General features: G+C 47.1%; 1 protein-coding gene across 1 annotated transcript; it reads left to right on the forward strand.

The window, feature by feature from the left end:
• Positions 1 to 5949: 5949 nt before the first annotated feature.
• On the forward strand, positions 5950 to 23618 carry MAP6 (microtubule associated protein 6). Its single transcript, XM_087720974.1, is given in 6 exon segments — positions 5950 to 6155; positions 6157 to 6313; positions 6316 to 6801; positions 6804 to 6828; positions 20539 to 20746; positions 23319 to 23618. Coding segments are annotated over 6 exon segments (1248 nt in total). The 5' UTR covers positions 5950 to 5987; the 3' UTR covers positions 23523 to 23618.
• The last annotated feature ends 19 nt before the right edge of the window (positions 23619 to 23637 follow it).

Raw genomic sequence — 23637 nt, forward strand, 5'->3', positions numbered from 1 at the left:
GTGGTGAAACTCACTTAACGACGCTCTTGCTTAGCAGCCAAAATTTGGGGCTCAATTGTGGTCATAAGTTCTCTTCTTTCTTTCTTTCTTTCTTTCTTTCTTTCTTTCTTTCTTTCTTTACCTCTCTCCCACTTTCCTTTCTTCTTTCTTTATCTCTCTCTTCCATTCTTTTTCTTTCTTTCTCTCTCTCTCTCTCTCTCTCTGTCTGTCTGTCTGTCTCTGTGGCTCTTTTTCTCTCCCTCCCACCCTCTCTGTCTCTCTCTGTCATTCTCTCTCTGTGTCTGTCTCTCCTCCCTCCCATCTCGTCACTCTGTGTGTGTGTCTGTCTGTCTCTCACTCACTCTCTGTCACTGTCTCTCTCTCCCCTCCCTCCATCCCCTCCCTTCCTCTCTCTCTGTCACTCTGTGTGTGTGTCTGTCTGTCTGTCACTCATTCACTTAATCACTCACTCTGTGTGTGTGTGTGTCTCTGTCTCTCCCTCCCTCTCCCCATCTCGTCACTCTGTGTGTGTGTGTGTGTCTGTCTCTCACTCACTCTCTGTCACTGTCTCTCTCTCCCCTCCCTCCCTCCCCTCCCTTCCTCTCTCTCTGCCACTGTGTGTATGTGTGTGTGTGTCTGTCACTCATTCACTTAATCACTCACTCTGTGTGTGTGTGTCTCTCTCTCTGTCTCTCCCTCCCTCCCCCTCTGTCTCCATGTGTGTCAGTATCTCAGATTCCCCCCCTTCTCTCTCTCTCTCTCTCTCTCTCTCACACACACACACACACACACAAACACACACACAAACACACACACGAATATACTGTGGTCACCTTGTTGAGTGTTCCAACCACATTTGAAACACTCAACAACTTGCGTGCATTTATGGCTTTTTTGCATCCTTCTGCAGTCATAGGACCAAAAGTATCTGGCAGCGGCGTTTTTCCCTGGGGGCTCCGCAGAACACCCAAGACTTCAGAGGAAAGCTTACTGCCCAGACCAAGGCCCTTCTCCTAACTGGCCCTTCCTCCCTCGGAGGGCTTCGGAGCGAAGCGTCTGCAGAAGCCCGGGCGAGTGAGAATGGGCTCCTGCCGTTACAAAGTCTCGCGCCTATGTTTTCCACGGCGTGGAGCAGCGGTGTGGCTCTGCGCGGCTGGCAATGACTCCGGGGGACATCCGCGGGGAGCGGGGGGCCCCCTCCCGTTCCTCATCTTCCCGGATGGCCTCTGGAGTCATCGCTCCACGCCGTGGAAAACAGGCGCGCCTGCACAGCTCGTACAATTACAGAAAGAAAAAGGAAGAGAACTCATGACGACAATCGAGCCCAGAATTTTGGTTGCTAAGCAAGAGCGTCGTTAAGTGAGTTTCACCACATTTCCCAAGCTGGCCACGCCCACCCGGTCACATGACGGCCGAGCCACTCCCACAAAACAGGCCACACCCCCTTTTGGCTCTCAAAAGAAATTTCAATCGTTGTACTGTTGATATTTGGCTGTGTTGATTAATGAGTTTGCCGAGCGTTGCCCTAGACATAGAGTTGTTGTGTTTTTGTCTAGAGGTTTTGCAGTGTGCGTCACCTTGTATTTGTGTGGCAGGATTGCATCCCCCCCCCCCGTAATTTATAATAGCTTCTCCTTTGTTAAGATAATAGCATTTCCTCGGTGTGTGTCTTTCTCTGCCCTGAGGAAGAGAGAGACATTAATTTTTAATATGGCTACATTTCCCCATTCAGGGGAAACAGACACCAGCCCAGAGCTCTTAAAGTTGGAAAGTTTATTTTTAATAACACCAGTATATCAAAGATGATAATCCCCCTCCCAAGTTTCTAAATGGCTATACCGGAAGCATGGATTAATTCATTTATTTTCTCGTTGTTGTTCTTCTGCATTCTGTACCTGTATTTCAGAGCGTTTAGAGCAGTATTTAAGGCAATAGCAGTAGACTTATATACCGCTTCATAGGGCTTTCAGCCCTCTAAGCGGTTTACAGAGAGTCAGCATATTGCCCCCAACAATCTGGGTCCTCATTTTACCCACCTCGGAAGGATGGAAGGCTGAGTCAACCCTGAGCCGGTGAGATTTGAACCGCTGAACTGCTGATCTAGCAGTAGCCTGAACAAATATACATACATACATTCATACATAGGTAAAGGTTCCCCTCGAACATATGTGCTAGTCGTTCCCGACTCTAGGGGGCGGTGCTCATCTCCGTTCCAAAGCCGAAGAGCCAGCGCTGTCCGAAGACGTCTCCGTGGTCATGTGGCCGGCAGGACTCAACGCCGAAGGCGCACGGAACGCTGTTCCCTTCCCACCAAAGGTGGTTCCTATTTTTCTACTTGCATTTTTTACCTGCTTTCGAACGGCTAGGTTGGCAGAAGCTGGGACAAGTCACGGGAGCTCACGCCATTATGCAGTGGTAGGGATTCGAACCACCGAACTACCAACCTTTCTGATCGGCAAGCTCAGTGTCTTAGCCACTGAGCCACTGTGTCCCATTAACATACATACATACGTACATAAATATTTTCAACCTTGGCTACTTTCACACGTGTGAACTACAACTCCCACAATTCCTCAGCCAGCAGGGATGTCCTTCAACTCCCATAATTCCCTCACCAGCATGTTGACTGGGGAATTCTGGGAGTTGAAGTCCACACATCTTAAAAGTGGTCGAGGTTGAGAAAGACCAGAATGTCTGGTTGACCTGCCTGGCTTATAAAACTAATTGGAAAGGAGACCACTAAGAAATTCTGAAGACTGTAGAACTGAAAACGAAGACAGCCAGAAAACAACAAATGGATCCCATTGTAAAGTTCTTATTTTTTTTTATTTTTTACTATATCGGTTACTGGGGGATCTGTCCAAAGTTTTCTAGTCCTGAACGGAAAGAGGGAATGGTTATCCAGGGTGCTGTCCAGCATTGTTCAGAAAATAATGTACACGACAAGGAATTAACAGAAAAATGTACATTCTGCTTGAAAACGGAAGGTTGTAATTCCACGGACAATGACAATGGTGTGAATGTGGACTAAACTTGGGAGGAAAAAAATCCAGTCCCTCTGCTCTGAAATTGGTCAAAAGAGAGAAAGTAGGGAAAAATTAATGTGGCTGCCGCCAGCGTCGAATTTCTTGCATGAAATTTTAATGCCCTTCTAAATGCAGAGAATGTGGGTTAGAGTCCTCACCCAGCATGCCTTAACCTGATTGTGAGTTCATGCGTTGCCTCTTGGGTCAAAGTGAATTCACACACAAAGGCCATGCTGGAAAACAAAGGCGAAAATAAAACCCAGGTTAAAAATAAATAAATACAGCAACTCAAGTTTGCTTTATTTATATTTCATATTTCTCCGTCAATAGATAAACAGAGAGATGGATGGATTACAATACAATACAATACAATACCACACGCACACACACACACACTATCTATCATCTATCTATCTATCTATATATCTATCTATCTATCTATCTCTATCTATCTAACTATCTATCTATATATCTATCTATCTATCTCTAGCTATCTCTATCTATCTAACTATCTATCTATATATCTATCGATCTCTAATCTCGTCTATGTATCTATCTATCCATCTCTATATCTCTATCTCTATCTATCCCTATCTATCATCTATCTATCTATCTATCTATCTATCTATCTATCTATCATCTATCTATCTATCTATCTATCTATCATCTATCTATCTCTATCTCTATCTATCTATCTATCTATCTATCTCTATATCTCGTCTATGTATCCATCTATCCCTATCTCTATCCATCTATCCCTATCTCTATCCCTATCCCTATCTATCTATATCTATCTATCTATCTATCTATCTATTTATCTATCTATCTATCTATCTCTATCTATCTATCTCTCGTCTATCTATCTATCTATCTATCTATCTATCTATCTATCTATCGTCTATCTATCTATCTATCTATCTATCTATCTCTCGTCTATCTATCTATCTATCTCTCGTCTATCTATCTATCTATCTCTCGTCTATCTATCTATCTATCTATCTATCTCTCGTCTATCTATCTATCTATCTATCTCTCGTCTATCTATCTATCAATCTATCTATCTCTCGTCTATCTATCTATCTATCTATCTATCTATCATCTATCTATCTATCTATCTATCTCTCTATCTATCTCTCTATCTATGTATCTATCTATCTATCTCTCGTCTATCTATCTATCTCTCGTCTGTCTATCTATCTATCTATCTATCTATCTAATCTATCTATCTATCTATCTATCTAATCTATCTTAACCATCCATCCATCCATCTATCTGTAAGGACCAACTTATAGGCAATTTCTCGCAGTCCGAAATGTTGTGAGTCTGCCATTTGATGGAAGTTGCAACCATGAGGCTGCAAAACCAGCCGCCGAGAGCCAAGTGACGCCCAACTGCCTGGACCGAGGGCTCCACACACGAACCCCCCACCCCCTCCCATCTAACACCCCTCTATTTTACCCTCTTCACCGACCCCGACCCCCCCCTCCCGCTCCAACCCAAAGGGAATCGCGAGCCTCCCTGCACCTCGGACCAGCCGGTTGCACGGAAAGGGTTCTTTCTGTAGCACAAGAGGGACTAGCAGCTTGAGTGAGAAGGAAGAGCCGTTCCTCCCTCCCAACCCCCAGACTTCCAGAATGGTACACTCTCCATCATTCTCCCCCCCCCCCCAGTGCAGATGCAAAGTGTGACGGTCCGCTGCCAGCCTTCCTCCCAGCCACCCACCCCCCCTCCAGCCAACTGGAATGGTACGATCCGATCTGCACAGACAGCCCGCCCCCATCTGTCTCCTAAGTGGACCGACCCACCCCTCCCTTTTTCTTCCCTCCCGGAGGGGATGGTGGTGGAGAGCCGGTCCCGCCTTGCCCCGCAGAGCCTAGTCTCCCCACCCTGAGGACTGCCGCCTTGCAAAAGCCCAAGTCGGAGCATCCCACCACAGCCAGCCGGGACTACTCGGGACCAGCATCCCCACAGCCGAACGCGGAGAGAACCTCCTTCCAGCCGGCGGGCAGGGAAGGGTTAAAGCCAGCCGCTTGGGAAATCTAGCCCCCTCCATTCCCTCCCCCTCCTCCCCTCTTGCGCGCCTGCGCATTGGCGGCGGCAGGTGCTCGCTCACTCCCCCTCCCCTTCGGCATCCCGGCTGGGTGGGGCCGCTTCCACTGCCGCAGCCCCCCCCTCCCGCCGCCGCCGCCGCCGCCCAGACTGGCTTTGGACTCGCTGGCTTGAGCATCGGCGTTATTCTGGGGAGTGGGCTCCCTATCTATAGCTAGAGACCTCCTATCCCCTCCTCCTTTCCTTGCAGGGTTTAGAGAGGGGAGGGGGCGTCTGACTTGCTTGTGCCTGCCCCTCCCTCCTTCCCTTCACCTGAATGGCAGGGGCGTCCTGTTAATTGAGGAGGGGGTCTTTGGCTTATTCCCCACCCCACCCCTTTTCTGCCTTTCTGCAGCATCCTCCAAGGCTGAATTTGAGGAGGGGGCAATTGGAGCTTGGGAAAGAAAAGGGAGGGGCTGTGGGGCTTGCCCAGCTGGGGGGGTCTTAGGTACCAGTAGAGGAGGAAGAAGAGGAGGAGGAGGGGGGGGTCTTGGGAGGAAGGTCTCCAGAGGGGGTGGGGGCTTGCCCAGCTGGGGGGGTCTTAAGTGCCAGCGGAGGAAGAGAAGGAGGAGGAGGGGGTCTTGGGAAGGAGGGTCTCCAAAGGGGGTGGGGGCTTGCCTAGTTGGGGGGTCTTAGGTGCCAGCGGAGGAAGAGAAGGAGGAGGAGGGGGTCTTGGGGAGGGAGGGTCTCCAGAGGGGTGGGGGCTTGCCCAGCTGGGGGGTCTTAGGTGCCAGTAGAGGAGGAAGAGGAGGAGGAGGAGGAGGAGGGGGTCTTGGGAGGGAGGGTCTCCAGAGGGGGTGGGGAGGGGGCTTCATTGTCTGTCTCCGAAGCGGGTGGGGGCAGCGAAGGGCTTGGACCGTGGCGGGGGAGCGAGGGCAGGACCCCACGGCCGACATGGCTTGGCCGTGCATCAGCCGCGCGTGTTGCATCGCCCGCTTCTGGAACCAGCTGGACAAAGCCGACATCGCGGTGCCTCTGGTCTTCACCAAGTACTCCGAAGCCACCGAGCTGCCGGGCACCCAGGTGGTCTTCCAGCAGCAGCAGCACCACCAGCCGGCCCGCCCCTTTGCCCACGGCCGTCGACACCCAGCCAGCGGCGGGCCTCAGCACCGACTACCATGCCCAGCTTGCCAGGGCCGCCATGGCTGCGGAACATGGGTCGGCGGCCGCCCCCCCGGCTCCCTCGTCTCGAGCGGGGGGCTCCTCCCAGCCAAAGAAGCCGCCGCGGACTCGGTGATGCGCGAAGATTTCCGAGCGTGGAAGTTCCAGCGGCCGGAGCCGAGCTGCAAGCCCAAGAGCGAGTACCAGCCCTCGGACCAGCCCTTTGAGAAGCAGAGCCAGTACCAGAAGGACTTCCGTCCTTGGCCCATCCCCAAGCGGGGCGACCACCCTTGGATCCCCAAGCAGATGCCCATCCCGGCCGTCGAGCCGGACAAAGGCGCCAAGGAGCCGAGGTCCAGCAGCTGGGAGAGGAGAGGCCGCTCTCACATCGGCCTCGACCTCCTGGAGCAGATGAAGGAGGAGGAGGCCAAGCCCGGCCCAGAAGACAGGCCGGCCAAGGGCAAAAAGAAAGGCCCGCGGCAGGAGGAGCAGCCGAGGCCTCCCCCGCAGCAGCAGCAGCAGCAGGCGGGACCCTCGGGGAGCCAGGAAAGCGGGAAAGGACGAGCGGTGGTCGACGCCGTCAACCGGCAGATCAAGGAGGAGGTGACAGCCGGGTGAACACCTCCTCTTACAGGTGAGGCCTCCAGGATGGCATTGGGGTGTGTGTGTGTGTGTGTGTCAAGGGATGGCTTGGGTTTCACCCCCCCCATGGGAGAAGGCTGTTTTTCTCTCTCTTTCTCTCTCTTTCTCTCTATCTTTCTGTATGTCTCTTCCCCCCTCTCTCTCCCTCTCTCTCTTCCTCTCTCTATATATCTCTCCCTCTCTCCACCTCTCTCTACCTCTCTCTCATCCCCTCTCGCCCTCTCTTTCTCTATATATATATCTCTCTCCCTCTATATATCTCCCTCTCTTCCCCTCTCTCTCTCCCTCTCTCTATATCTCTCCCTCTTCCCCTCTCTCTCTCCCTCTCTCTCTTCCTCTCCATATCTCTCTCCCTCTCTCTATATATATATCCCTCTCTCACCCCCTCTCTCCCCTCCTCTCTCCCTCTCTTTCTCTCTCTCTCTATATCACCCTCTATATATATCTCTCCATCTCTTCCCCTCTCTCCCCCCTCTCTCCCTCTCTCTCTATATATCTCTCCCTCTCTCACCCCCCTCTCCCTCCCTCTCTCTCCCCCTCTCTCTCCATCTCTTTCTCTCTCTATATATCTCCCTCTCTTCCCCCTCTCTCTCCCTCTCTCTCTTCCTCTCTCTCTATATCTCTCCCTCTCTCACCCCCTCTCTCTCCCTCCCTCTCTCCCTCCCTTTCTCTCCCTCTCTTTCTCTCTCTCTATATATATATCTCCCTCTCCCCCTCTCTCTCCCTATCTCTCTCTCTTCCTCACTATATCTCTCTCCCTTCCTCCATATATCTCCCCCTCTCTCCCCCCTCTCTCTCCCTATCTCCTTCTCTTTCTCTCTTCCTCTCTCTCCCTCCCTCCATATATCTCCCTCTCTCTCCCCCCTCTCCCTCTCTCTATCTCTCCCTCTCTATATATATATCTCCCTCTCTCACCCCCCCTCTCTCCCTTCCTCTCTCCCCCTCTCTCTCCCTCTCTCTCTCTTTCTCCCTCCCTTCCTTCATACACACACATACATACACACACACACAAATACACACACACACACACACACATACTACATATACATACATACATACATACATACATACATACATACATAATTCTGGACTTACAACCATTGGTTTATCCCAAAGGTGCTTTTTTCAGGAGGCGACTGGCCTTCCTTGTTTTTTCTTTCGAAGACGTTTCGCTTCTCATCCAAGAAGCTTCTTCTGTTCTGACTTGGATGGTGTGGAATGGAAGGATTGATTCTCCTTGCAGACAGCTGGTCATTTGCATCCTTTGAGAGGGTCCTTGAGGCCACTTGGAGGTTTTATCTGTGTCCTCAGTACAAATGGCTGTGGAGCCTTCTTGGAATTGCTGAAAGGATTGGGCTGTGGAGCTCCAAGGGGCCTCAACGACCCTCTCAAAGGATGCAAATGACCAGCTTTGTCTGCAAGGAATATCAATCCTTCCTTCCATCCTTCACCATCCAGTCGGAGCTGAAGAAGCCTCTGGGATGAGAAGCGAAACGTCTTCAAAGAAAAAAACTAGAAAGTCCAGGCGCCCCTTGAACAAAAAAAAGGCATCTTTGGGAGAACCGTCTCCTGGATGACGGAGAATCGCCATAGAAACACTTCGTGGAGTGGCCATTCGAACTCGCAACCGCACTGAAAATATAGTTATGGCCGTTCTTCACAGTTTGTGGTGGTTGCAACAGCCCCATGGTCACGTGATCAAAATTGAGACCCTCACTCGTATTTATGACGGTCGCAGTAATCCCCCTTTGGCGACCGTCTGACGAAGCCGAGTCCGCGGGGAAGATTCACTTAACAACGGCGTTGCTCACTTCGCAACTGCCCGGCGATTCACTTAGCAACGACGGCGAGAAAGGTGGTGCAATGGGGCCGGACTCATTTCACAAATATCTCGCTTAGTTAGCGGCAGAAGCATGGGGCTCGATTTGGGTCGTAAGTCGAGGACTAACTAAACCTTCCTTTGATTGTCCAGGGTGGGGGGGATAGGCTGGTGTCACCTTAACTTCAAACGCTAATGCAGCCACAATGGGCTGGAGAACTCTGAATTTCCAGAAGATGGAAAACTGTTAGGAATTGGGTGCAAATGTAGTTTATTTGGCATGACTTTATGGGTGAGGATAGGGGGGAAAAACATGTACATGTGGGTTGAAAAAGGAGATTGGAGTGCAGGCTTTTTCGACGGCTGTAATGCAATAACACCTTGAATGCTTTTGCAGAATTGCAAGATTTCTTAATAGATATGAAAACGTGCATCTCTTTCCATTTTTTTTTTATGCTGCCCGCTTCGATTTGATTTGGAACATGTTCCGCAAACGCGGAAGATCATCTCAAATGTGTAGGTGCGCCTGACTCCTCCCCAAAAACACCCCACCAAATTTTCTGATTTTAACCATGACTTGCAAAACTTTTTTAAGTTGCCCTGTTGAAAAAGGTTTTTCATTAGACTTAGAATAACTTTACCGTCACTTTAAATGTACACTAATTGGCAAGGTGGCTCAGTGGCTAAGACACTGAGCTTGTCGATCGGAAAAGTCAGCAGTTTGAACCCCCAGCGCCGGCTAATAGAGGGAGCTCCCGTCACTTGTCCCAGCTTCTGCCAACCTAGCAGTTCGAAAGCACATTAAAAATACAAGCAGAAAAATAGGAACCACCTTTGGTGGGAAGGGAACAGTGTTCCGTGTGTCTTTGGTGTTGAGTCATGCCGGTCACATGACCACGGAGACGTCTTCGGACAGCGCTGGCTCTTCGGCTTTGAAATTGAGATGAGCACCGCCCCCTAGAGTCGGGAACGACTAGCACATATGTGTGAGGGGAACCTTTACTTTAATTGGCATACATTAAAATGAAATTTCCCTGCCTACAGCTTTGAAAGAGTCACCATGTCCAATATATACGCTACATAAACGTGGCAAAAAAATGCATGCATGTATACATACATGCATGCATACATACATAAATATGCATATAGCCACATAGGATGACCATCGCGAGCAAAATTTCCATAAAAATGTAGTTGAGTTTCCCAAATCCAGCCATTAGAAATATTCACCTTTTTGCAAGCGCTGAATATGAATTTTTCAAATTGTTACATGTTCATCCCAGATTCTTCCTACCTTTTTATCCTGCCACTGAGTTCCATTCACAATAAAAACAAAAAACAAAAAGTTATGATGGCAGCAGAAGTGGTAATTGTTAAGTGTACCAAGCCCAATTAAGCCTAATTAAACTCAATTAACTATTTTTTTTATTTTTATTTTGGGTTGGTTTTCGAATCCCATTATACGACCCAGCCCACTTAGACCTCAGGTGAAGTTCAATATAAGCAAGAATTAAATCAACCCAGTTTCCAAAGGGAGTTTGTAAGTTCTTTCATTAGCTTCAGCCTTGTAAATCGGTGGCTATGGAATCTGTGGGATTGTTGTGAGCATGAATGTTAACTTAGAATGCTTATGTTGTGGCTCGACCAGCAGCTAGTGGAGCTGGAAGCAGATTCGGACAGCGAGGAGGTTGGGGAGGAAGATGGGCCAGTCCTGGAGTCTGGGGAGGGGTCCGATGAGGGCTCTGTGTCGGAGGCAGAGAGGGGGCCAAGGCCATCTGACAGTTATCAGCTGCCTTCGGAGTCAGACATCAGTGGGGCAGAAGAACAGCTGGAGCCTGTTCCCAGTGCGTGCATGCACAGAGTTGCCAGACGAAGGGAACAGCTAAGGAACAGGGGTCGACTTGGGAGTAAAGACACAGGTGGACGGTGAATGGCCCCTCCCAGAGGAAATAAAAGAGGAGCGACAGGGGAGTGGAGTTTGCAGGAGACCATTAGTTCCCTTCATTGGTTCGTGACTCTCCGAGACTCCTTGCCAAGGTCTGCAGATCTCGGCCTGGCAGCTCTCCAAGCCAGATGAGGTCTGTGACTGTAAATCCTCCCTCGAAAGATTTTGCTGGAGGTGAATAAGCAGAATTCACGGCAAATTAATAAAATGGGTGTTTGTCGGGACAACAGGGAGTTGGCTTCAGGCTCTCGGGAAGCCAGAACAGCCCAAAACCAATAATTCAATCCAAGATGTCTGGATGCTACTTTTTTTTAGGAAAAGGTGAGAATTAGATTTCCGTGAGATTCCATGCTGCAATATTTGCTTTTCCAGGCAGCCAGCTCTGCAGAGTAAGCAGATGACTCGGCTCGAGCTGTGTAAGGAGATCCACCCAGAACGTGCCATTGTAATTGGGATGTAATTTCAGAATTATTTCCTATACCAGCTGGAGGAAGCTGCTAGTTTGCACATCGGGAGAGTGAAAAGGCCTTCGGTTTAACTCGCAAAGCTGCGCGATAACCAGGAGTGAAGTTAAAAAAGTTCACTTGAGAACTTTAATTTTGGCGCCGGACTTCGGGCAGGAAATGCTGGAGTTATCTCCATTTCAATTTCCGGGTGTGAATGAAGAGCCCAGTTGGTTCTTGGGTGACTTGACATTCACATCCGGAAATTGAAATGGAGACAATTGGATAAAATTTGCAAAGGCGAGAAAATTCGCTCTTTGCTGGCTGTGTTTGGGCCAGTCGGTCTCTCTCAGCCCAATCCACCTCACAGGGTTATTGTTGCTATGGGGAAAATAGGAGGAGGGAATTGGGTTGAATGGGTTTGCCGCCTAGAGTTATTTGTAAAAATAATAAAGGAGAGATACAAATGAGAGAGAGAGACAGAGAGAGAGGGAGAGAGAAAACGGACAGATATAGATGGATAGATATAGATTGATTACAGACACACACGTATACATGTATGTGTAAATATCTATGTATGTATGAGAGAGAGATACACAGATAGATGGAGAGACAGATAGACAGACAGACAGGTATAGGTAGATATATATATATTGTAGATAGATGATAGAGAGACGGATAGATAGATATAGTAGATAGATACAAACAGCAACATAGACAGCATAGAATAGATTGATGATAGGTAGATAGTTAGACACAGACATAATAGATGATAGATAGATAGATAGATAGATAGATAGATAGATAGATAGATAGATAGACAGACAGACAGACAGACAGACAGACAGACAGACAGACAGACAAGATAGATGATGGATGGATGGATGGATAGATAGATAAAGAAATATGATAGATAGATAGATAGATAGATAGATGATAGATAGATAGATAGATAGATAGATAGATAGATAGATAGATAGATAGATAGATGGATGATATATATAGATAAATACATACATACATACATAGATACATAGAGATAAAGAGAGAGATTAGATAGATAGATAGATAGATAGATAGATAGATAGATAGATAGATAGATAGATAGATAGATAGGAGATGATGCATAGATAGACCTAGTAGATAGAGAGATAGATAGAGAGGTAGATAGAGTTAAACGGACATGATAGATAGATGATTGATTGATAGATAGATAGATAGATAGATAGATAGATGATAGATAGATAAATAAGAGATGATGAATAGACAGACAGATAGCGATATAGACAGACATAGATTGATTATAGGTAGATAGAGTTAGACCGACAGGCGTAATAGAGATAGATAGATAGATAGATAGATAGATAGATAGATAGATAGATAGATAGATAGATAGATAGATAGATAGATAGTAATAAACAGATATAGATGGATGGATAGATTAGGTAGGTAGGTAGGTAGGTAGGTAGGTAGGTAGGTAGGTAGGTAGGTAGGTAGATAGATAGATAGAGGGGGGGAGGATAGATGATAGATAAAATAGATGGACGCATCCATTGATTGATAGTTTCTGTAACCAGATATGGATCAATGTGGAATCCAGCAATCCTGATGTGTATCTGTGACACCTAGAGGGCTAGAGGTTTTGATTCAGAAGTGACTTTTACGGTGTTGTGGCTCTCCAAAAAGGACAGGGAAAGAGAACAACTCCAAAAGTTGGTTTTATTTTATGTCACCGCGAACTGGAGAAGCATTACGGGATTTTATGTAAGTGGCAAGAAGTCCCGGTAAGCCGGGTGTGCTTGTCCTTAACACTTGGAGTCATGTGAATCTGAGCTTCAGAGCTTAGCGGAATCGCGCTTCCCCATTTAACTCTTCCATCCTTCTGGCTCTTATTTCTCAACTTTGGCGACTTCGAAGGCCTGTGGACTTCAACTCCCAGAATTCCCCAGCCCATGCATGCATGGGCTGGGGAATTCTGGGAATTGAAGTCCGCATATATTAAAATTCCCACGGTTGAAAAACACAATTATCGCTAGTTCTTTGCACATGGGGGGAAAAAAAGCTGCGACTCATAAAACATATGCCCAGTGGCGGGATTCAAACAATTTAACAACCGGTTCCAATAATGACTGGGTGGGTAGGCGTGGCTGGGTGGTCATGTGACTGGGTGGGTGTGGCCAACTCAATCACAATCACTCATCACAATCAGCCCCGCCTCCTGGCCACTCACCTCAAAGGCTTCAACAAGGTACAATTTAACCTGTCTATTTATTTACTACTACTGAACATCCAAAAAAAAAATGGTTTGAAAAAGGCCAGAAAAAATGTCCGAAAATGGCCTGAGAAACAAGCAGGGGGGCAGGGCCAGCCAGTGGTAGAATTAGTCAGTTTGCTGAACTAGACAGAATTTTAACAAACCGGTTCGCACAAACCGGTTCAAACCGGCTGAATCCCACCTCTGCATATGATGGCTAACCTTTTCCAGACCAAATGCCTACGGCGTGCGCCCGGACCCCCAAAATGCAATGGGGGTGTGGGGTGTATGCGCCCTGCACATGCACGCACCCCATCACATGTGCCACGTGCCATGCCCTTGCACATGTGTGTGTGCCCCCCCCTACATGGCATGCACCACACCCCCACGCCCCATCCGCATGCATGGCAGAGATCTAAAGACCAGCTGGCTGGCAAGAGGCGCATGAACTGGGGCAACGGCTCGCCATAGGTTCACCATCCCACCCGTAGAACACAGATTTCCAAATTTTGGTTCCATGGACCGCCAGCCGGGGGGGCAACAGTGGCAGTGGGAGGATGGGGATGGTTTCACGCACACAACTTCATTCCACGCATGTGGCAAACGGAGATTCCCACCCTCACCAGGCGCTTGGCGCAGTGGTTAGGGTACAGAACTGCAGGCCACTTCAGCTGACTGTTATCTGCAGTTCGGCGGTTCTAATCTCACCGGCTCAAGGTTGACTCAGCCTTCCATCCTTCCGAGGTGGGTGAAATGAGGACCCGGACTGTGGGGGCGATATGCTGACTCTGTAAACCGCTTAGAGAGGGCTGAAAGCCCTATGAAGCGGTATATAAGTCCAACTGCTATTGCTATTGCTATTGGGCTGCTCGGTTCCCAACAGGGTTGCAGACCATTAGCGGACCGAGGGTTGGGGACCCCTGCCTTAGATTAAACAATTATTACTCTGGGGAAAAAAATACGACCAAGTTCCTGATTTTTTGGTCAAGGTTAACCCAATGCTCCTCCTCTAATTTGGGTTGAATTGCACAATTTTTGCCTGTGTGTTTACTTTCTTCTTTGTTTTGGATTCAGAGGTTTTTGTGCAGTGGGAAAAAAACCAGCATCGCCGCCAGAAACAGTTGGAACCGATTCGGTATTTGGGCTGCAGCTTCGTATCTGTACAGGAAGTCCGCGTTTAGTGGCCGGTGGCTTAGAGATGTCTCTGATTTTGAAGTTACGACGGCTGCAGACACTTCCACACAATCTCATTTTGGGTGCTTGGCACCTGGCTCACGTTTCTGGCGGGTCGTTGCCCCCTGCGATCGTGACCGTGATTTTGAAAGGGTTCTTTTTGCTGGTTTTCGGCATTGATTTCCAGTTTCCAGCAAAAAAGAGAGCCAGTTTGATCTAGTGGTCAAGGCATCGGGCTAGAAAGGGTGAAATCTTGAGTTCAAGTCCTGCTCTAGGTATAAAAGCCAGCTGGGTGACTTTGGGCCAATCACCAGGAGACGGTGAGTTCTAGTCCTGCCTTAGGCATGAAAGTCAGCTGGGTGACTTTGCACCAATTACTAGGAGACAGTGAGGTCTAGTTCTCCCTTAGGCATGAAAGTCAGTTGGGTGACTTTGGGCCAATCGCCAGGAGACGGGGAGTTCTAGTCCCGCCTTAGGCATGAAAGCCAGCTGGGTGGCTTTGGGCCAATCACCAGGAGACGGTGAGTTCTAGTCCCGCCTTAGGCATTAAAGCCAGCTGGTTGACTTTGGGCCAGTCCTTTTCTCTCAGCCCAACCCACCTCACAGGATTGTTGTGAGGGAAATAGGAGGCGAGAGGTCTGCTCGGATATGTTTGCCACCTTGAATTATTTGTAAAAATAATAAAAAAGAGAGGACACAAACGAACAAATAAAAACACCTGTTGGGTATAAGAGGAAATAAATAAAATAATAATTAAATAACCACCTGTTGGGTATAAGAATGAATGAATGAATGAATTTAAATAAACAAATAAATTTAAATAAATAAATAAATAAACAAACAATCTGTTGTGTATAAGAATGAATTTAAATAAATAAATAAATAAATAAAGTAAATAAATAAAAAACACCTGTTGGGTATAAGAATGAATTTAAATAAATAAATAAATAAATAAAGTAAATAAATAAAAAACACCTGTTGGGTATAAGAATGAATTTAAATAAACAAATAAATTTAAATAAATAAATAAATAAACAAACAATCTGTTGTGTATAAGAATGAATTTAAATAAATAAATAAATAAAGTAAATAAATAAAAAACACCTGTTGGGTATAACAATGAATTTAAATAAATAAATAAATAAATAAATAAATTTAAGTAAATAAATAAAAAAAACACCTGTTGGGTATAAGAATGAATTTAAATAAATAAATAAATTTAAGTAAATAAATAAAAAAAACACCTGTTGGGTATATGAATGAAAGAATAAATGAATGAATAAACCAGCAAACAAACCCCTTGGGCATAATGGATTCATTTAAGGGCCACCCTATTTGCTTAACGACGGTCATCTTTGCTTAACGCCCTCTGCCAAAAGGTCATAAAACCAGGCGTGATCCCTTGGTGACCCACTTAAGGACAGCCACCCCCCTTAACGACCGTCATCCCAAGCTCAATGACGGTGCTACGCCAAGGAACCCCTCCACCCCCCTGTAGAAGAAGAACTCCTAAAGAGAAATGTCCATGCTATAAATTGGAGTCTGTCGGGGGCTGAAAAAATGGAGAGGAAAAATATGTTTGAAGCTTTTGCGTCGCACAATGCAACTCCACCCCCCCTTTCCCAGGGGGGGAATTGTTGCCTGATGCAACAGAGCTGCAAAATTAACGCTGGTAAATGGGAGGAGAATTATGGAGACGAGACTCGGTCAGATGTAAAACCAAGATTAAAATACAAAACACGAATGCAGAATTTCTTTTTAACTTTTTATTGTAAACAATTACACCCATTGACAAAAACACACACAACACTTACAAATAACACCGGAACTTCCCTTCTTACAGCAGATATCTATCGGTGCATCTTTGCAAACATTTTCCCCCCTCCCTTAATCCATCTCTATACATTTTTACATTTATCATCCTATTATTTCTTACTCTTTTTGCTTATCTGTCTCTATGTGGTTATTTCTATCAGACAGTCTTTATTGCTCTTCTACTAATAAATAACTTTTTCTACTTCTGAAAATCCTACCTTCTTATCACTAATTCCTACTTCTTCTATAATACGAACTATATTTTTTTTAAATTCTTATTCCCTGTTTCTATCATCCAGCCATTTGTACCATTTCCCCCAAATTAAATAGGGCTCCGTTTCCCCCTTTCCTTGAATTTCCTTGTCCATCTCTCCGCATTCTAAGATCTTCCGTATCATCCCATCCTCGTTCGGTATATTGTGTTATTCATTCCATTTCTGCGCATCTGCTATTCTAGCCGCCGTGATGATATGTAGAGTTAGGTATAAAGTTTCATTATTGTATTTTGTCGTGGTTAGGACAAAGGCTGCTTCTAAAGTGGAAGAAAGTTTCAAGATAAGTCTCAGAACTCTTCTCTGGTTGGGGAAAGAATAAAAAAACACCGAATTTAGAACATTTTTTAGGTGTCTGATTTCAAGTTAGCTATCTCTTATTTGGGGGTAGGATCAAATTGAATTGTGATTTTAATAGAGATCTTGTCTGTCAGGTAATTATTTTATTGCTGATTTTTTTAAAACTGGATATTCCTTGAGGGTTTTTATTATTTTTTTCTAGTCTCTGTTCTTTGACTGTAATAAACTTGAATTTGTTTTGGGGCAGTAAAATATCTAAACTATGCTGGAAGAATCCCGGAGAAGTCAACCAGAGCAACCAGGATGATTAGGGGACTGGAGGCCAAAACATAATGACGAACGGTTGCAGGAACTGGGCCTGGCTAGTCTAGGGAGGAGAAGGACCAGGGGAGACAAGATAGCAACCTTCCAATATTTGAGGGGCTGCCACAGAGAGGAGGGGGTTTGTCACAAATGGTGTAGGGTCTCCTCTTGGGACGGGGGCTGGACTAGATGACCTACAAGGTCCCTTCTAACTCTGTCAATCTAAATAAAGAAACTGAGGAAAAAGTGCAGAGAAGAGCAACCAGGATGATGATGGGACTTGGAGGCTAAAACCTACGATGGACGGTTGCAGGAACTGGGCCTGGCTGGTCTAGGGAAGAGAAGGACCAGGGGAGACAGGAGAGCAGCCTTCCAATATTTGAGGGGCTGCCCCAAAGAAGAGGGGGTCAACTTATTTTCCAAAGCACCAGACGGAAAGACGAGAAACAATGGATGGAAATTAATCAAGGAGAGATTCAACCTGAAAATAAGGAGGAACTTTCTGACAGTGAGAAACAATCAACCAGTGGAACAGAAGTTCCCTTTGGAAGTTGTGGGAGCTTCATCCCTGGAGGCTTTCAAAACGAGACTGGACTGTCAGAAATGGTGAAGAGTCTCCTGCTTATGTGGGGGGTTGGACTAGATGATCTATAAGGTCCCTTCCAACTCTGTTAATCTGCTCAATTTTTATTTTTATTTTTTTGCTTTTCTGCAAGAAGCTTTCCAATCAGTTGAGCTTTTTACTCTACTGGGCCAGCATAATTAAACCATTCATTTCTTCCAGTTCGGAGACATAGCCAATGATCCCTCAGAGAAGACCTTCTGTATTTCTGAATTAGTTCTCGCTCTCTCTCTCTCATTGAACAGGCCTCCTCGGATTACTTAACGCATGTGAAGACAGAGGCGACTGTCCCCCATTGGATGAATAGGCGTATTTTAAACAGAATAGAAGAGGGGGCAGGAACCGTAGAGGTCTTCTAGTCCAACCCCCTGCTCAGGCAGGAAACCCTATGCCGTTGAATTCTTGTAAAAATTATTTATTACATTTATCTGCTGCCTATCTCATAGAATAATATAAATATCAGGCTGAAAGGAACTTGGAGGTCTTCTAGTCCAACCCCCTGCTCAGGCAGGAAACCCTACACCACTTCAGACAAAGGGTTATCCAATCTCCTCTTGAAAACCTCCAGTGTTGGAGCATTCACAACCTCTGGTGGCAAGCAGTTCCACTGGTTAATTGTCCTCACCGTCAGGAACTTTCTCCTTCGTTCTAAGCTGCTTCTCTCCTTGATTAGTTTCCATCTCTTGCTTCTTCTTCTACCCTCAGGTGCTTTGGAGAATAGGTTAGAATATAGAATAGAATGGCAGAGTTGGAAGGGACCTTAGAGGTCTTCTAGTCCACCCCCCCTGCTCAGGCAGGAGACCCTACCCCTAACGTCTGATGGCAAGCTGTCCCACTGGTCATAAGTCCCTTTTTCCCCCAGTATCGGTGTAACTTTGAGTGGTCATTAAATGTACTGTCGGAAGTTGAGAACCACCTGTAAATAGCCGAAAGGATTGATCACAGGAGCAGATAGCAGCTCACTTCCCTGGTGCATCTTCAAAAGTCAAATTGGTTGGGGTTTGGATGGGGTACCACCAGGAGATCACAAAGTTGGGGAAAACTATCCGGAAGCTGATCAGGACGAATTGGGTTTTTTTTTTGAGGGGGGCCATGAAAACGATGCACAGATGCATCTCCTTTAACTTTGAGACACAATTTAACTGCAGCAATTCCTGACCCTATAGGTAGTCCTCAACTTATGACCCCCAAGGGAGGGGAAAAAAAGACCATTGCTAAGCAGGAGAGTTGTTAAGTGAGGTTTGCCCTGTGTTCTGACCATTTTTTGCTAACGTTGTTAAGCGAATCACCTCCGTTGTTAAGTGAGTCAGGAGGCCATTAAACAAACCAGGCTTCTCCCATGGACTTTGCTTGTCGGAAGTCCAGCTGGGGAGGTTGCAAAAGGGATCCCCGGGACTCTGCGACCGTCATAAGTACATGACAGTGGCCAGTGTTGGTCATGTGACCCCGGGAATGCTGCGACAGCCATAAGTGTGAAAACTCTTCATCGGTGACTTTTTGCAGTTCTGCTGTAACTTCGGTCCCTAAAGAAACGTTTGTTAACTCAAACATCACCTCGTCCCAAGTTGTTTTTTTCCCCAAGCGTGGACGTGACTTTCTGTTTTTTCTTTTGAAGACGTTTCTCTTCTCATCCCAGAAGCTTCTTCAGCTCCGACTGGATGGTGAGGAATGGAAGGATTGAAACTCCTTGCAGACACAGCTGGTCATTTGCATCCTTTGAGAGGGTCCTTGAGGCCACTTGGAGGTTTTATCTGTGTCCTCGGGGTCACCGGAGTAGTGCAAATGGTTCCTGTAGCCTGCAATTTTTCCCTCTGGAAATCCATTCCTGCTCCCACCCCATTCCAAGGGTCTTCACCCCAAATTGTGTAGCTCAAAGTCTGTATAAATTCAGACTACAGGAAAATTGCAGACTACAGGAACCATTTGCACCCCTCGGGACTCTTGAGGACACAGATAAAACCTCCAAGTGGCCTCAAGGACCCTCTTAAAAGGATGCAAATAACCAGCTGTCTGCAAGGAGAATCAATCCTTCCCTTTCCCACCATCCAAGTCAGAGCTGAAGAAGCTTCTCAGATAAGAAGCAAAACATCTTCAAATGAAAAAAAATAAACAGAAAGTCCAGTTGCTTCCTGAAAAAGCAGCTTTGGCACAACCCGGATCTGGAGGACAGAGAATCTCTGCAGACTTTTTAGCTATGCAATTTGGGGTGAAGACCCTTTGAATGGGGTGGGAGAAGGAATGGATTTTCAGAGGGGGGAAAATTGCAGACTACAGGAACCATTTGCATCACTCAGGGGACCCTGAGGACACAGGTAAGCCTCCAAGTGGCCTCAAGGACCCTCTAAAACAGTGTTTCTCAACCTTGGCAACTTGAAGATGTCCGGACTTCAACTCCCAGAATTCCCCAGCCAGCGAATGCTGGCTGGGGAATTCTGGGAGTTGAAGTCCGGACATCTTCAAGTTGCCAAGGTTGAGAAACACTGCTCTATAAGAATGCAAAAAATCAGCTGTCTGCAAGGGGCATCAATCCTTCCCCACCATCCAAGTCAGAGCTGAAGAAGCTTCTCGGATGCGTAGCGAGACATCTTCAAAAAAAAGAAAAAATAAGAGAGAGTCCAGTTGCCTCCTGAAAAAAAAAGGCACAACCCTGTCCTGGAGGACGGAGAATCTCTCCAGAACTCAACGACTCCCTTATGTGGTGCTGGAGGTTGTGATTTTTTCCCCCTTCTCTTTCTGCTTTTCCGCCCCCCCCCCAGAAACGAATTTAGACCGTGGACGGACATCCGGCCGGTGAGAGCTATCAGAGCCAAGTCCCAATACGAACCTCCGGATGAGAAAATAAGTCACCAGACAAGCTACAGTTGCCAGTTCACAGCTGAAGGGGCGAAGCCCGGCGTATCCTTCGGCATGGAACGCCGAAGGATACGCACCCTCTATAAAGAGCCACAGAAAGAATCTCCAAAGGTAAGGATGGGGATGGGGGTGAGGGGGGCGGGCACGGGGACCATCATCGGCACTCAACCGTCCGCAGGAGACCTGTTCTGACCCCCTCCTCCATCAAGTAAACGAAAGCCGAGACAAGCTTAATTAGAATGTCCTTTAATAACAAGACCAGACTCTTGATGGCTGAAAGCCAAGCAAACAAACAGATAAGGACCTTGGCAGCAAGTCAGACAAACGTTGGCAGCAATCCAGCCTGCCAAGTTAGTTACATTCTCTTTAGTCAATGTGTTGACTTCTGCAAGAGGGGCGTGTCACAAGCAGTCTTTTTTATAGTCTGGAGAGGAGCCTAACGACCACCAGCTGAGCACAATTGCCTCCTGTAATTGTGTAATTGTTCTTGACGCCTAGTAGCTCTTCGATGGCGTGCATCCAGGAACAACTCACTGCTGGTTTCTGGATCACTCTCCCTTGTCTCTTCCCCGCTGGTCCAAGGCTCAGGCGCCACCTGGTGGCCAACCAGTCTCTCTGCACCCTGCTCGGAGTCGGAACCCTATCCAGGGTCCTCCATATCCTCCAGGGCCGACTCATAGGGCCCCTCGCCGTCGGAGTCTGGTGGCAGCTCCAACGGCTCCTGCTGGGCCACAACAAGACCATAGCTTGCTTTCAGAGCCATGTGCCAGGGCTGCTCCTTTGGGGATGTGGCATCACAGCACGCATCCCGAAGAAGCAAAGCAAGCATGCGCCACCATGAAGTGGGGGTTGTTTTCTCTCCCCTCCCGTCTGCCCCCCACTCCGGCCCGCAGAGGAGAATTACAATGCTGATCCAGCCAGTGGTGAAATTCAATTTTTTTTTACTACCAGTTCTATGAGCATGGCTTGGGGGGGGGGGGGAGTAGCAAGGGCAGCAGTGGTGGGTTTCAGGAGGTAAGGTGTACCGGAGCCTGCCCAGAGCACCAGATAACGTTCCGATATGCTGCTTCGGAGGGCCCGCCCGCCCGCCCGAGCTCCTTACCTGTGCTTTAAGCCTTTGGCGTGTCCTTGCATGCACATGATGCGTACAGCGCCTGCGCGACACTCCGCCGAGCAGCTGGAGCATCGTGGAGGCTAGCGGAAGCGTCTCGGGCAAGTACGACGCAGGTGCGCAGTGCACGCATCCATGTAGGTGATGCCGGCGCCATTCCAACCGTACTGGTTGGAACGGAATCCGTATCCCGTCATTGAGGGGAAGAATACTGCAAAATCTCCACTCCCTCCCCACTCTGGGGCCAGTCAGAGGTGGCTTTTGTCGGTTCTCCGAACTACTCAAATTTTCTGCTACTGGTTCTCCGAACTACTCAAAATTTCTGCTACTGGTTCTCCGAACTACTCAAAATTTCCACTACTGGTTCTTCAAACTACCCAAAATTTCTGCTACCGGTTCTCCGAACTATTCAAAATTTCCACTACTGGTTCTTCAAACTACCCAAAATTTCTGCTACCGGTTCTCCGAACTATTCAAAATTTCCACTACTGGTTCTTCAAACTATCCAAAATTTCTGCTACCGGTTCTCCGAACTATTCAAAATTTCCACTACTGGTTCTTCAAACTACCCAAAATTTCTGCTACCGGTTCTCCGAACTATTCAAAATTTCTGCTACTGGTTCTCCGAACTACTCAAAATTTCCACTATCGGTTTTCCAGAACGTGTCAGAACCTGCTGGATTTCACCCCTGGGCCTAACCCTCAAAGAAATCCAGTTTGATACCCCTGGTCTAAGGGGTCTCCTGCTTGAGCAGGGGGTTGGACTAGAAGACCTCCAAGGGCCTTTCCAATACTATTATTCTGATGGTGTCATGGAGCGTTCAGAAGTTAAGCCGAATCGAAAATCTAAAACCCAAGCTACACTAGTATTTCATAATTATTCTGGATCTACAGTATGTTTTAGAGTAGAAGATGCACCTTCCCCCCCCCAAAAAAATAGAGGGTGAAAAACTGGGTGCATCTTATACACTGAATACAGCACTTTTGGCTTCCCGAAATCCTGCCCTGGGCATTCCTGTTTTTTGCAAAAATGGACGTGCAGAGGCTTTGGGAAGCTTGTAGAGTGCTCCTGGTGGGGCCAGGGAGGGCAAAACCTTTTTAAAAAAAATTTACCTCTGCAAAATCTTGGTGCGTCTTATACTCCGTTGCATCCAATAGCTCGAAAAATACGGTAAATTGAGAAAGGCACTTCCAAGCCCAGGGGGACAAAGTTAACTGTTCTCTGAAACTCTTTAAAGTAGCTGCGTCTTCTTCTAGCACAGCCAAAGGAGTCAGACGGGGGTGAACTTGGGGAAAGGATGCAGCTGCTTTAAAGAGTTGCGGGCAAGGTGGTGTTTTTGTGTTCTCCAAAAAAAAAAACCACCCGTTTTTGGGCACCGAAGTATTCCATCCTTGTTGAGCCTGGGGTGTAGGCATCATAGTAGGCATCCCCTGGTGTTTCCCGTCTTCTCCGGGCAGTTCAGTCGGCTCTTTAACGTGCAATTCTCTCTCTCTCAATTCCCTTCTTCCTTCCCTTCCCCTGTGTCTGTCGTGTCCGTCCTTCGCCCTGATGGTTTCGTTGGTTCCGACTAGGTGGAGAAGCCGAGCCCGCAGCCTTCTAAGCCAAAAAAGACGACCCCAAGCCATAAATCTGTGAAAAAGCCGAAAGATAAGCAGATGGCATCCAGCAGAGCATCCAAGAAGAAGACCACAGAGACACCCACCAGAACAACAACGGCTGAGGACAAGGAGAAAAGTAAAGAAATTAACAATAAGTTGGCCGAAGCTAAAGAGTAATTCACTGCAATTACGTGCTGTTTTTTCCTGTCTCTCTGTTTATTTCTCCTTCCTTCTTTCCTTCCCTTGCCCTCCCTCCCTCCCTCCCTCCTTCCTTCCTTCCTTCTCCACACTC

This window comes from Thamnophis sirtalis, unplaced genomic scaffold, assembly GCF_051295495.1.
Source record: "Thamnophis sirtalis isolate CommonGarterSnake01/CBP01778 unplaced genomic scaffold, rThaSir2_p1.2 scaffold_8, whole genome shotgun sequence".
Lineage (NCBI taxonomy): Eukaryota > Metazoa > Chordata > Lepidosauria > Squamata > Natricidae > Thamnophis > Thamnophis sirtalis.